This window comes from Syngnathus typhle, linkage group LG15, assembly GCF_033458585.1.
Source record: "Syngnathus typhle isolate RoL2023-S1 ecotype Sweden linkage group LG15, RoL_Styp_1.0, whole genome shotgun sequence".
NCBI lineage: Eukaryota > Metazoa > Chordata > Actinopteri > Syngnathiformes > Syngnathidae > Syngnathus > Syngnathus typhle.
The window spans coordinates 5,181,076-5,196,903 of record NC_083752.1 but is presented as its reverse complement, the minus strand read 5'-3'; the positions used below and the strand labels follow the sequence as shown (position 1 = coordinate 5,196,903).

The 15,828-nt window shown below is 39.3% G+C and overlaps 1 protein-coding gene across 13 annotated transcripts in view; it reads left to right on the top strand.

Annotated features, from left to right (window-relative positions):
- Positions 1-1,284: 1,284 nt before the first annotated feature.
- auts2a (activator of transcription and developmental regulator AUTS2 a) overlaps positions 1,285-15,828 on the top strand; it is a 174,078-nt gene continuing 159,534 nt past the window's right edge. For 9 of the 13 annotated variants that reach the window (XM_061298606.1, XM_061298595.1, XM_061298600.1 and 6 more), the window contains exons 1-2: positions 1,285-1,506; positions 8,577-9,264. In XM_061298606.1, coding sequence (XP_061154590.1) covers positions 8,989-9,264 — 276 coding nt within the window. In that variant the 5' untranslated portion in view covers positions 1,285-1,506; positions 8,577-8,988. Of the gene's footprint in view, positions 1,507-6,136; positions 6,384-6,471; positions 6,723-8,576; positions 9,265-15,828 lie in introns of those variants that run through there. The other 4 variants (XM_061298592.1, XM_061298594.1, XM_061298593.1 and 1 more) reach the window with 4 other exon arrangements.

Here is a 15,828-nt window from a genome sequence, read left to right as displayed (position 1 = left end):
TTCCACGACAGCTCCCATGCAGTGGAGATGTTTTGGAACATTAGTGTTTTACGGCTGGAACGACTTGCTAAGCAACACTGAACTGCCTAATTAATGCTCTGCTGTAATGTTTGTTAAAAGGGGGAGTTAAATAAACATTTGGATTTAACATCCTCTTCCAAATATACAGTTGTTGTTTTTCTACAACTCCAAAGACAATTCTTCTGCTGCTGGGATTGTCTACTGTCTTCCAGTGACATAATCCCTTTCATTAGATGATCTAGTCATTAATTGGCTAATAGGACTATTGACATACCGCCGCCAGGTGGGTGAAGGTTTGACAGGCGACAGCAGGCCATTTCTTGAATGACGAGTTTTGGAACCCAATTGCCATGATGGGATCATTTGACTTTGACATGAGAGCTCACAGTTTTTTTCCTAGCTTCTTAAATCCGGTTCAGAAAATGGATGGAAGGAGCCAGTGTAAACCGTTAGGGCTGGAGTGAAAAATTCCGATCCCTTCTTTCTGGTTAGAACTCAAGTTACAGTGTTTTTCATGAGCTGCAGCTGTTTGACAGTCTTTTGAAGGAGTCCTGACAGAAGATCTGAAAAATTTTCAAGTGTAGAGGAGATAAAAATATGGATAATCTTCTCCTAGTCTGTTTAGAGCAATGCAATGCTCCCAATACGTTATGTTGTTTTTTTTTCCATCTGGATGGAAAGATGGATAGAAACAAGGTTGTTGGTGGTTTAGTCATTCAGTTGACTTTTGATGAAGCTGCGATGGGATTCGTTTCCACTCACTGTATTTTTAACAATCAATTTGATCGTCTTTTGTCATCTGGGGGATGGCTCTATTTATTCCCGGCGGCGGAATACATTTGAAAATTGATGACACCGGCAGACCATTTTTCACAGAACTGCTTTTTTTTTTTTATCACATTGGTAGACATTTATATATTTGAAGTGGTATCACTGTGTACAGTTGCCTGTGGATATAAAATTATTGTGTCAACCAGACATACCGTAGATTGTCTTTCCCTTTCTTGCGGAAATTAAATTGTCTCGTATTTTTACCTGTGGATGCTTCCCGAAAGATATGCTTGTAAGACATGTCTGACATTATGGCAGTTTACTCACACCCAAAGATGTCGCAATCTATTGAGCGTCATCAAAAGTGCTTAGTGAAGGAACAGAGACTTCCACCGGTTCCTTAAACCCATATAATAAAACGACTGATCTTTTGATGACTCTGGGAAGTACCCAGCCTTGTTGGTGCTCTTTTAATAGTAATGATGTCTCAGTAATCACAGAGTAATCTTCTGATCTTGATCCAACGCTGATCTTTTCCTTGTGTTATCTCTCCTTCCACCGCCAGCCTTTCTCCAAACTAATCTCCATAAGTCGTGTTTAACACACTTTAACCTGTCAACCTCAGACTCTCAGCTTGAAATGGATTGTTGAATCGCAGATTGTTTGACCTAGTGGCCTCATGACTGAGTGTGACATCGCTAGATAGCAGCTACGGTAGGTTATCATCCATACATCACAATACAATTGATTTTGCAACACACTGCGTCATTATTTCGTAAAGTACCGCCTATCTTATCCGATACTCAAGTGCGGTATAGTAATATGATTTCACTCCAAGCTATGTTCCTGACCTTACAAGTGAGATTGGTTCAATTAAAAGAACAGCAGGAGATCGATTTGTCTTGACTCCCACCGACGGGCTCATGATTGTCCGTGATTAATTGTATCCGTGCAGTATTTAAGCGTTGCTCCCGTTGATAGGCTGAGACTAAGCAAGTGATACACTTGCTGTCGGCTCTCACTATTTCACACAAATACCTTCAACGTTAAGTAGTATACATAAGTGTGAGATCCAAGGGAATGACTATGATTACTAGACAGGATCTCATGCGCTATCCGTACTGTTCACCCCCTTTCACTACGGCATATTAGGATAATAATAATAATTCAAATATCAGTGTGCCAACTAATAACAATAATGATAATTGTGACAGTTATATTTAAGTATCGTATCACCTCCACGTTATATTTTGAAGCTACATGTGGCTTAGCCACTTAACACGTCATATGAGTGACATCACTCGGGCAACTCTTTACCCACATATTAAGGCGTATCGACATCTAGACATGTAACAATTTATTCAAATATTGTCTGTACAAATTTAAGAAACCAGACTTGACACTAATGGATCTCATTAGCGTGCCCTAAAACGATTTTAGCTCTAAGCCTAATGTGAAACTCACTTGCCGTGTGAAGCCTAATTATAGTTTTAGCTCAGAGAGAAGTTTTAAATAGGGACACTGTTACATTATTAGCCCTGTTTGAGAGCAATCAAATGTATTTTAACCAGAAAAATGCATTTTATTATTTGATGATTTGTTGTTATTTATGCCGATTTTTACGATTAGTTTGACAAAGCTTACATGCACCTGAACTAAGCATACAGTGGTTGTGCTCACAGGGCTATAAAAAGCACTATCAGTCAGTCATCTGCTGTTTTTCTGAGACCAGCCAAGAGTTTGGAAAGGCAGTATTGAGGACAACATTGAAAATTCTGATTATAATCCTCCATAAAGAGAGGGAGAGCCGTAGGCTGAAAGGCAGACGTCTCTGGGGATAACGCACTGTCGATCAAGAATCAGCGCGATACAGAAGGAGATGGAACAACAAGTTTCAATAAACATCGTTAAAGGACAAATTCTGTACGTCGGATTTCGTCCAAGTTTCTTGGATGACATGGTTTTCTATTATCCATCAATGTATATAAAAGTAACTCATCTCAATTGTCTTTGCTTTCACATTGTGGGTTGACTTGAAGGACACAATTCTCTTTCTCAATTCATTTCACATTGGCTGATCTATGACCCCCGACAAAAAAATTTGCAAATCTTTCACGAGTTAGAGTTTCATTGCACTTTTCCAATCATTGAAGAAGGAACACATGGTCAAGAAAAAAAATACTCTGTATCGTGGAAATTGCCACTTAAGCTTCTATGGTAGTCATCATCGCCATTCCTTTCTGATGTCACGGATTAGGCTGGTTCAAGATTTTACGCATTATGTCTTTCACAAAAAAGCCGATTGAATCAATTTTGCCAAGTGTGTGACCAATCCAGGGTGTGACTGCAAAGATTTTTATCTCGCACACATAGCATTTGCAACAAACACATTCAGATTAGTTTGGATCAAATCTTGCACATTTCTCCACCTTGAGACACAAGTGTATTATTTGTGTCTTATTGATTAAACTTCTCAAGATGAGAGCTGATGTGAGGGACTTGAATCTCATAGCTGACAACTCCATCCAAGACGGCCAGTATGAAAATAAAACACACTACACAGTTGTTGATTTTTAATTCTGTACTCAATTGGAGTTGAAGTTGGAATATTATTTAACAGAGGATTCATTTTGACTTAATTTCTTTTTAAATGGTAAAAGGATGCTCGGAATGAACTTTTTTTTTAAAAACAATTATTTCTATGTAGTTTTCCTATGTGGCAAACATTGTTCCGCTTTAGAGCTTCCATTGTAACACAAACAAGAACAATGGAAGAAGCAGACGAGGATATTGTTCCGCATAGTTCCACTTAGTTTTGTTTACATGTCTTTCCTGTTCACGTTTAATAATGAGCAACTGTCTCACTCTGGCACTGAACACAATCCATCTTTAGAAGAGGAATACAGTATGGTGAGATCATCCTCCTGATCCACATAATCTGTACAAATCCTTTTGTACAATGACTCTCCTTTATGAAAATATAAAACAGGAATGGAACAAATTATTCCCCGAGAGAGGGGGGCTGTTATTCTACATTATTCAATTGTTGCTTATTTTTATTGCCACCGCTAACAGTTTGCATATTTACATTACAACGTGTGCTTATGGTTACTCCAATGAAGCAGCTTGTAAAAGTAGAGGCACCCTTGAGGTTTTCTTCGGGTTTCCTTCCATATTGGGGCTACTTGCTGTGGGTGGTCCAGAAATTAATGACTCATCTGTAATACGTCATTGTGCTAGAAGACAAATGAGAATTAAATAGAGTCCACCTCCCTCGCTGTGTCCTGTTATTCAACCAGGAACCATTCTTGCCATATTGTCTTTTACAATTCACTTCATTTGAAGGTTTTATGAGATGCTATTTTGTGTGCATTTGCTGCAGGGGAGCAAGCCTAGGGGGGTGCGAGCAAGCCCTTAATACAAATAAAAAGCATCGACTTTGACTTCTCTGCCTTGCGAGACTGAAGGGTGCGGGGATGCAGTAATTGGAAAACATCCCAACATTCTGTTCATGAAACCGACAAGCGGCAACCCTCTCGGTATACCTCCATTGCATTTTCTCACTACACGCTGCATGACTGACGTGTTTATTTAACTCGGATTTAAAGGCTACAAGAGCTTTGTTTGTTTGTTTTGGGGAATTGAACACTCCTGTATTTTGTTTAGCGCATAAACATTTTAGCTGTACTAAAATACCAATAGAATTCATGCATTTCTTTCTTTCAGGGGTCATATATTCATAGTGGGTAAAGTCATCGGTTCCTGAGTGGAAGTGGATAAAGCCGTGCAGGCGGAGGAAAGTTAGGGCGACGCTGTAATTAAAGCTAATAATGGCACTGCAAAGGGGAGCAGCAGATTTGTCTTCCTGGTCTAATGAGTAGAGGGCGGGTAAGCGGAAATAGCTGCCTAGCTGTTGTCTCTTTGCCGCCGTGCCATTTGTCACAAGGACACTCCTCTTGGAAAGATGAGACAAGGTCAAGTGAATGCCTGTCCCTCCTGAATTATTCTTGCAGGCATGGCGGCTTCCTCTCTTCCTTTTGCAGGACAACTGGGACAGAAGCAAGCACCACCCATGAAGGATCCGTTTGTTTCTCACCGATACTTCTTAGTTGAGGGTAAACATGGTAGAAAATGGATAGATACAGTTGCTTGACCTGATCGGTAGCTAATAATGACATATTTTTCAACTTCGTTGTATGTTGCCACCTTCCACCCCTGCAGATGTTGACTGTGCAGGAAAAAATATGTAGTGACAGTAAATTCATTTGAAGAAAAAAAAAAAATGGGTACATGTATTCCAAATTGGCAGAGTTTTCAAAAACAAAACATAATTTGTTTGTATCACATTTCATCAGAGATACTTGGAAGAGTACGCACTGATGTCGTAAAGCGTAATCATTAAAGAGTATTTGATTAGCAGCGGGTGTCGCTTGCCAGTTGAAAACGCTGCTAGTTAGCTTTGGGTGTCCCCGAGGTGACAGTTTTGCAAATGATAATTTGACACCTGAGCTTGTGGTGAGGCAGAAGCAGTTCCTCAAATGTTTCATTTTAATCAGCATCAGTGACATCATCGGATTTTTCTTTTTACACCACACTGCTGTGTACCTGTTGCCCTTTACAGTTTTTTGGAATTTTAAATCCTTAAATGATTATCTCCCAGTATAAAAAAAGAAATGGCTTCCCCATCTTATTGAGCAAACAGGATGATGCTCATTATAAAATAATGTCAACAATGACTGTGCTGCATCATTCCAAAAGTCACTAAAGCATAATTTCAACCTTTCCGAGCCAACTAATTGCTCTCACTTTGACACTTTCCATCTCTGCATGTTTTTCAGAGCTGTGTAAAATAGTGCTTGAAGCAGCAGTTTCACTGGGGATGCTGGTTTTAATGACGCATACGGCTGGGACAGTTTTCCTGAAGTGGAGAAAAATAACCAAATGAAGTCTCTCGACTTGTTAAAGTTCAAAACCTTACCAAGCATATTTTCATCAATTAACCCTACAATTGACCCTAGTGTGTTCGGGGCTTGGATGACACTTTATTAGTTTCAATTTTCTTTCAAGTGTTGCACTTAAGTGTCTTTTCATTTTTAATTGCTCAGGAATTCAAATGGAAACACCAACTATGATGCAATTCCCTCAAGGTGCAATAGATGTAATATCATCAATAATCCATGCAAAACTTTCCAAGACTGTCAGGAGCTCATCTCTCATTGAGCTCATTTTCATAGTGTTGCTTTAATGTTGCAATACAATTCCTCCTCCCCTAAAAATCACCCGTTCTACCTCTTTGAAAAAAAGAGCCGCGCACCAAGCAAGTGAGACAGCACTATTTGCGTCGAGGAGGAAGCGTGTAGCATGTAAAGCGGCACTGCGGCACCGCCGTATCCCTGCGCTCCGGTCCCCGAGTCTCCGGGATCCTGGAAGTCTAAGCTGGGGAAGAGCGGAGCGGAGGGTGCCTTTCCTTTGCAGGATCTATTTTGCCAGCTCCAAACCTACCCGTGCTATATTCTTTTTTTTATTTTTTTTAAATAATAATTGACTGACAGACTGCAACTTAGCCGGACGGTCCCTCCCCCATTCGCAAGGTTTTGCATTTCTTGGCTTTGCATGACGTGTCTTGGAGAGAGAGGAAAAAAAAAAAAAAAAAAGAGGCATGCTTTTGTTGCGTTTGTGCTTGTATGTGTTGTAGTGGAAAATGCAGCTCGGAGAGCCCAGGCAAGAGGCAGTGCCAGCCCGCTGCTGCTGTGGGGCTGCACTGGATTACAGATTTCTATTGACAGCACCAGGCAGACAAAAAGACACTCTGAGCAAAGACAAGGAGAACAAATCTTTGACTAGACTAGAGGAAGAAAAAAGAAACGGTGAAAGCTAGATCAGTTTTCTACGAGAGAGCGTTTTTTTTCTTCTCTTTCTTTTTTGTGGAGGTATTTGTGCAGTATATGTGTGTCATCTCATGAGTGGCTTAATGGGCATCAGGCTGAATGCACTGATGTTGAATTATTATTGTGATAAAGGTGCATCACATATATTTGGATATTTTGTGTTGTTTGCTGCAGTTAAATGTTCTCCTGCAGGAATGTTATGGACATCCACACAAAACCATATATTTTGTTTGCCCCCCCCCCCCCCCCCCCCACACCAAAAAAAAAAAAAACAGGTTTAAATCACTTTGCAGGGTTGCTATGCTCCATTCCATGTGCAAATGAGAATGAGCAAAAGGCCACCAGATTACATGACAACCTGTGTCCAAGGAGACAATTTAAAGTTGAACGTGGTGACAAATTGGTTCTGGTGTGTTTAGTGATGCATTAAAGGTGCAACGTACATCTGTGTGGTGCACCCTCTAAGGTGTGCTTGTTTTAAGTTATACTTTATTAACTGCATCACAGGTCCTATGATGTCATGTATTGACACACATCGAGTTAGGCCTACACTTAAGTTAATGTTTTGGATGTTTTTGAATTGCTGCCTATGACAGTGACAGAGCTCCAACATGAGTCATATCCTGGCCATTTTAAAAATATTTTTTTAATTTTTTTAATTGATTCGATATGTATTGTCTGGTTGGGAAAACCATAAAAAGTGGGAAGTTAAATATTGGTGGGAAATTCATATTTATCATGGTTGATGACCAGCTGAGTGGTCACCTAAAATCAATTACTCGATAATCATGTTGTTTCGAGCCATTGTCTAACTTAAAATTGTGCAAATCCACTGATTTCATCCTCACAATAGTAAATATTCTCTGAGTCCTTCATGAAAACCAACCGAGTAATTAAAATGATATATTTGCAAATATCCATTGATCAACATCTTCCCTATTTTACAGTAATCAGAAAACAAATATTTTGCGATAAACTTTATAGTGCAAAATACATTTTTAATTTGATTAACCAGTGAATCGATTGTGTAACATTAAATTGTTACAGCACTAGACTCACTACTGTAAAAAACAAACAAAAAAAAGATCATTAGCTTTACGTTCATGACATTAATTTTCAGTTTAATATACGCGAGTTGTTGGGGTTCCGGGCGGCAATATGGTTTCAATAAATCTAGTCTTGATAACTGTTGGATGTGTTAACTGAGCCCAGATTGAGTGTAGCCAGAAGAGGAGAATTGAGATCACAACCCTAATAGTTGATAGATTCCTCGCACTGTGTGGGCAGAACAGTCTTTAAATTGTCTGATTTATTACTTCATAATGGTTATATCGTGCCATATTTATATTAATCCTTACAAATGACTTTCCCATATCAGTAATGATTGCTCATCTCTAAAAAGTGCTGTAATGCAAGTTTATTTTTTTCCATTTATTGATTTGATTCAATCTGACTGGACACATTCCATACACCTGCACAAAGAAGATCTCATATTTTCTACAAGACTGCTATTCATGAATTTGATAGAATTAGATTTTAACTATAGCGAATGCTGTTTCTAATATTGTGACCCTCATGTAGCTAACCAATCCCAATTACAATCCCAATGGTAAACACAGTTAATATGGATATTGATAATTATCTGACAGTAGCTCTCATCGAGACAAACATAATCTTTAAAGACTTAATGATGTATGAGATTTTACAGCCGGGCAGACGAAGGAACCAGACGAGATGATAGCTACTCTCATCAAACATTAATCTCGCATTATGGAGAAGGGCACAAACCTTCAGTAGAGTCTGCCACACCTTTTGGAAAATGGCATCACAAACTCAAAAGTTCACGTCTGCTGAGCGATCATGTTGTAAATAACTTTCTCTCTCTTTATTTGACAGGTTTGCTGTGTTTGCGTAAGAAGAACAGGAGAGCGGAGGAAAGATGCCACATCACATGCCGGACTCGCCATGGCGGTTCCTGCTCCCTCAGCAGACTTTTGCTTTATCTTGAAAACAGACATCTTTGCCAGAACGCTGCTTAATCAATGATTTTACAACATCATTGTAGGATTTGATGGCTCGCCATCGGGAGGGATCGTTACCGTTCTTGGAATCGAGCTCCATTTAGTAACTCAATGCAGTTACGTGTAAAAGGCTTCATCTGCTGGATGTTACAAGGTTAACTTGGATCCAATGTATTGAGAACATTCACCGGGATATCCTCCTCAAGTGGATTTGGAGCACTTCTGCTATTTGATCCTTGAAGACTTTGCTTTCCATTAAGAGCAAGGTTTATCTGGATCTTTCCTCCATGAAGGACATGGATGGACCTCAAACTAGTGGCCTGCGCAAGAAGAAGTCGAGGTCGGAAAGGAATCGGGAAAGGAGAGCAAATGGGATAAGCAACAATCGTGTTAAAGGCTCTGTCTTTCACTTCTCATCTGACTCGGAACGGGAAGGCAAGAGGGAACCCTCCTCGTCTCGTCCGAGACCCCCGCGGAGAAAACGAAAGGAGTCTACCTCTGCCGAGGAGGACGTCATTGATGGTTTTTCTATCACGGGGTTTGTGACCTTGGAGGCTCTTGAGGTGAGTGCTGAGTTACACAATGATAATCTTATCAACTCTTGAATATATTTGGTGTCTATCTGGTGTGGCTCGGGGCTGGTCCTATCTACCTATGGTGAGGTTGTGGAGTTCAACAGTCCTGGCTATAAATGAAACTAGAGATGACGACTCTCAGTGCTTCTGAGAGGCGTGTGTTCAGTTCTGGACAACAAAGTGGCACTCCAGCTTTGCATTTATTCGCTCACCACTGAGAAAGACATTTGAACTGTGTTGCGGCGGTGATTTATATTTATCTGGCTTCTCCTTTGAACGACAAGGGCTGCCTTCCAATGACATACTTCTGAATTATGACTTAGATCATCAAAGACGGCATGACACCACCATGTTTGATCCAGAACATTTACATTTCCATCTGGGTGAATCCAAACAATTTATGGACTTGGTCCAGTTTCTATGGATGACACAGTCTGACTTGCATTTCCTTATCACTGCTGCGAGATACCAATCTCTTGTTTCATTGGTGTGAGCAAATCTCCGGGATCTGTGCATTAGCATTTGTCCTTATTGTATCATTTGGATTGTCAGATTAGGATATTTTCATAGCTCAAGAGGCTTTTTAAAATTCCCCTTTCAAGTCATAGACCTCTGTCCTTTCCACCACTTCCTTTTGTGTGACTTTGTTTCAAAAGGTCTCTCTGTCGATGTTTTTAGCCTTTTATTTCTTTCTTGTCAGAGTTTAATGACAGACAGGAGTGGATTTAGTGAGCGGTATTTTAGTTTGAAAGGTCTTGTATTATCACAAAATCTGATTTTCTTTTACTCTTTTACTGCTTCACTTTACCTCCCCAAGATCATTGTCGTCTGGTGTCGATTTCCAGTTGTTGAAAAAGCCACATTTCATTCTCAGTATTATAATAGAACAGAAAAGATCAAGCTGTGGATGTTGAAGGCTTTCAGTCAAATGATGTTTAATGAATTCACCTAATCAAGACTGATTTAAACAGATACATTTGATGTTTTTTTTTTCTCGGGCTTACTTTGTTTTTTTGGAATTGTATGTCACACTTTGGCCAAAGGAGTCCTAACATTTGAATTATTCCCATCCAGGAATACATTCCTAGAACGTGTTCTATCCTATTTATCAGTGTCTACACATTTTGGAAACTGTTAAAGGGTATGCTCAACAATATTTTTGAACATATCAAGGGAAACAAAGCACAAAAGTAATGTCCGTTGTGGCATCCTAGTACAATTTGTTCTCCATGAAAGTACACAGCAGGTAACTCATAGCCTTTTGTGAACCTCTTGTTAGTTTTCGGGGCACAATTTGGCTCTAACTGTGGGCGAACAGCATCAGTGGACAAGTCATTGAATGAGTCTCTGCTTTGGAAAGAAGATTTACCGCCATCACTCTTATGCAGTTGAAACAATTTATCCGAATCGCTATCATTGCTTCAAATTGCTCCGATACTTGTCTAACAGAGCACTTTCCCTGTCCTGTGAAGGAAGCGCTCATACTTTCTGATAGAAGAGGCTCTTGGTATTAAATTTGACATTTTTTTATTGTTATTTTAATAGTTGAATTAACATGGGTGACATTTTCTTTGGGTGGGTTTTCCAGGGTTGCTTAAGTGGTGTAGTTTTTGTACTCAGGTTATGTTGTAAATGTTCTTGAGCACATCACGGCATCAGTGGTTCCTGTTTGGATGAAGTTAAATTCTGATGAGGTCAGATACCATGCTGGAGGGACAGCAGGCCTGCTTTTCGGGTTGTAATATATTATCCCTAGAAATATTCAATTTAGTGTCACTTGGAACTGCCTCATCCAAGAAACTTGTTGATATTCAATTAGTAAGTGATGCAAGTTATTGTTTTGACTAAGTCTTTATTTATTGGACTCCAACTGAATATTGGAACTTGTCTTGTGTTTGCCTGCAAGGAAGTACATTGCTGCTGTTTGTTTTTCCCCTGATAGCTTACCATTATTTGCACACTATCTCATTCTGACATCAACATTACATTATTTCGAACCAGGAATCGCTCGCAGGATTTTACTGAAATCCACTTCCCTGTATTTTATTATTGACTTTTGTGCGCTGCAAATGCAAATTGCTTATTTTGCTATGCATCGCAATGTCTGTAAAGAAAATGCTTCTATAGTCTACAAAGAGCTCCGTGGAACTTGACCTCTGACCCTTAACAGTCTATAACAGCACTTAATGACTGTCATTATTATTGAATGGATCGCTAATGAAGCTAGCGCATCATTGCTTGGCTACCAGCCCTACAGTGGTTAAATACTATTTACAACAAGTAATGCCAAAGTGAAATGTCTATGGGTGCACTCGGGTGAGAAAATCCGTGCTGTGCTTGTGCATGCTTGACACCTAAAGTCTTGCTTGTTAATAACGGCGGGCTGGAAGAGTTTAGCTGGAGCATGGTACATTTGTTCAAGGATGAGTACACAGTTTAGTTATGTAATCAGTGCAACCTTTTGTCACGCGGGTTAGGAACGATGACTGTTGCAGGAATAACGAAATAATGTCAACACAAAGTTGGGAGAATTGTTGCGAATACCCAATTTTTAAAAATCTTAACAATGAAATGATAAAGATACATGCAGGAGTGAGTTTTTATTCCTTTCACATGAGTACACAGCTGCAGCTGGCCTGGAAGACCATTTTTGGCCTTAGAAGCAACACTTTAAACCTCTTGTAGCCAAATGATGCACACTTGTTTTCCATATTTATTCAAATTGAGGACAAAAAGCACATTACAAGTGAGAAGGAAGACCAACTAAAACTTTCGACAAGAGGTCAGCGTGATATAAACACTAACTCAGAGGTATTCGCCTAAAATAGTAATAAACAGAAAAACCAACCATACAAGTAGAAGATAAACTGAATACCGTATTTTCCGGACTATAAGGCGCACCTAAAAACCTAAAATTTTCTTAGGTGCGCCTTATATATAGAACTAATTCCTAAATTTAAACTGACCCGAAGCGTTGTGTCATGAAATCAATCATAAGTGGCCCGCTGAAGACTATGAATCATGAATCAAAAAGACTATGGATCATTATTTTGTGATTATAAAGTAATTTGTTGCGTCTGAAGTTGAAATAAAAAAGATAAAATGGAGAATGATTTGATTTGGATTAAAAATATGACATGATGCATTAATGGTGTGCCTTATAGTCCGATGCGCCTTATATAAGGACAACGTTTTAAAATGGGCCATTCATTGAAGGTGCGCCTTATGGTCCGGTGTGCCTTATAGTCCGTAAAATATGGTAATACTGATATATTTTCTTAAAAGTCAATTTGAACAAAATAACAAATGACTAAATGATTTTATGTCTTTAACAAATACCACACTCATTTCCTCCAATGTCTCTCCTTCAGTTTTCTTGCCAGCAGTCATTTTATGCGTTTTACAACTAGGCCAAAGGTGCACTCAACCTGGGAATATTCAAACAATCGCAACACCATGCTCGATTAAAGCTGAGTCATCGCAGGGCATGTGGTAAGTATCAACTGAAGCGCTGATAATAGGTGCATTTTCTTGTCGGCCCTTCAAATAACACATATTGGCTTTTTAATTGATAGCTATTGACATTTATAGTACAGCGGGAATCCTCCACCTCTGCTGCGAGAATCAACTGCTATAATTATTTCAATAAAGGCTTTCCCCCCTTCTCATACATCCTCATGAAGATGATGAATTGCAATTGAACAGTCTGCTATTTTGTTCACCGACGTTAGCCCGTAGTCTGATACTGTTGGCAACAATTCAAAACGTAGCATTTCAAAAACAATTGATTTTCTCTGCACAGCTCCAAGAAAGCTGCCTGAGGGAGAACTTGTGCAGGCACGGAAGCACATTGATTGATGTTTCTGTGTAAGAAGGGGGATAATGTGAAATCAAATGTATTCACAGCTTGTTTTTTTCTAATATGATGGGGGGGCGGGGACATATTTCAATTACTGTTTTTTTCCATGTATAATGCGCAAAATTTAACTAATTTATTGTCCTAAAATCTGGGGTGCGCATTATACTGCTCGTTTGCTGTCACAATGTACCCTACACAAATCCTTCGCTATTGAGTATGCTAGCGCATGCGCAGTGATACTGACCGGCAGAATAACATCCGGTTCTTCCCAAAGATGATATTTCTTCTGAAATAATTTTACGTTCACGGATTTAAGTAGGAGTCAAAATTTGGGTGCGTATTATACATGGGTGCAGGCTTTTTTCCAGCATCAACATGCCATTTTTAGGGTGCGTATTATACATGGGGGCGCATTATACATGGAAAAAAACGGTAAGCTACATAAAGATCAGGTCAGGTTTTCTGAATGCCACTTGTACATAGCCATATTCTCTGTGTTTCTTGACAGTTATACTATCTAATATTTATTTAGTAGCTTTGAAAACAAACTGAGACAGTGATGTATGATCTGCAATAATGCGTCATGAGCACTGCCAATTTTATTTTTATTCAAGCAAGAAGATTAAAAAGCCAAGAAGAAACAACCAATCAAGGAACAAAACCGAGATGTGCAAAAAATTGCCTTTTATTCCTTATGATAGAATAAAATTTGTTTATAAAAATGAGACCCACATGGAAAAAATAGACTGACAGCAGCAAGAAATTATCAAGATTTTTGTGATTATTTTTTTTTTCAACTTTCCTAATTTATTTATACATATTTAATTTTTAATTCAATTTGTCCAATTGACCAAATTGTACGGCTTTTGGGTCAACTTTAGGAATTTCTATTTTCTTTTCAAACATTTTAATGTATGCATGCATCTATTTCAAAATCTTTCAATTTATTTTATTACTGCTAATGAAACTCTCAGTTGGTCTTTCGGCAACCTTATTGATCGGCTACTGCTCAGATCCAACATCAGCTATCTTATGAAGTGTTGATGCACCAGTTTGACCACAGATGCTAAATGGTACAACTCCCTCTATTGCCATCGCTGGGCTGTGTTGCATGTTTTACAACACAGGTGTTATCTTTCCCTTCAGGTTTGTTATTTTGCCGCCTCTGTTGAAAACCTCTTCATCTGTTACAAACATGCGGTTGGGTGATTGGATTCTAACAGCAAAGAGCAGCAGGCCATAAACACGTTTTAGCTTTCATGGAGAAAAAGAGAATGTATATTCTGCACAGCTTCTCATTATTGTTATGTCGGATAGGATACTGCACGGGAGGATAATCACGGCTCATAAACGCTCTACGTACATCGCCCACTCATGTCAGTCACGGAGGGGGGCGGGGACTGACAGTTGTGTATTCACATGAACTCAGGCAAAACAAATAGGGATGTAGCAAGGGACTTGCATCAATGTTCCGAGTTGACGTAAAACAGAAGAATTGGGACCTTGGGATGTTGGAGCCGGATGGGAGCATTCAGGCTATTCAAATTATTTAACATTTAATATTTGAGCTATGGAAGTATTTGTAGCTTGGTAATGTTGGAGAGACTATATGAAGACAAGTCATATGGCAAGAATATGAAAATTCTTACAGCACAGGTGTCAAACTCAAGGCCTGGGGGCCAGATACGGCCCGCCACATCATTTTTTTATGGCCCGCAAAGACAAATTGTGCACCAATTTCTTCCGGTCTGATTTGAAAACGAGTTATCTGTCAGTTTGTTTTGTAGCTTTTACTGTATATAATATGAGGTGCTCATACATTTATTTGGGTTGACAGTCATAATGGCCCTCCAAAAGAAGCTATGACTACAATACGCCCTGTGAAAAAAATGAGTTTGACACCCCTGGACTAGAGAAAGATGAAACCAGAACTTCTAAAGTGCTCCACTGCACCATGCCATTTGTAAATCGTAGTCCTTACATTGGCACACATGAACGCCGCCTCATGTGGGAATGTGAATACATTTCCCCAGCCTACATGTGGCCATCAGACTAGCCATATTTTTTGCCTCCTCCTCTTTGTCTTTACTTGGGAAGCTCCTGGTGACAGAGAGAGATAAATGTTAGCGGGTGTTGATTGTAAAATGGTATCCCTGAAGTGGAGCCATGGCTGTAATCACTTGGTCTCTGTTGTGTGTAATGGCTCCCATGATGATGCACTCACGCAGATTTTTTTTTTTTCAAACGAGACTGCACAGTCCATACTAATTGCGTGAAAGCAGGAAATCTTTTTTTCTGTATTTGTCTTTTCAATAGTTTGGAGAAAATCCTCCGGCTCACTGTCAACCCAAATAAATGTATGAGCACCTCATATTATGTACAGTAAAAGCGACAAAAAAACCTGACAAATAACTCATTTTCAAATCAGACCAGTAAAAACTGGTCAAATATATAATAAAAAAACAACAACATATTATTAAAAGTGAAGACAATTTGCAATTCCTGTAATGACACGCAAATTTGATGCACAATTTGTCTTCGCGGGCCACATAAAATGATGTGGCGGGCCGTATCTGGCCCCCAGGCCTTCAGTTTGACATCTGTGGTTTAAAGTGAGTATGCTGATTTTTCCACTGGCTTCCACTCCTGTGTTTTCTACACAGGCTGAGCAAATTATTGGCACTAGAAAGTTG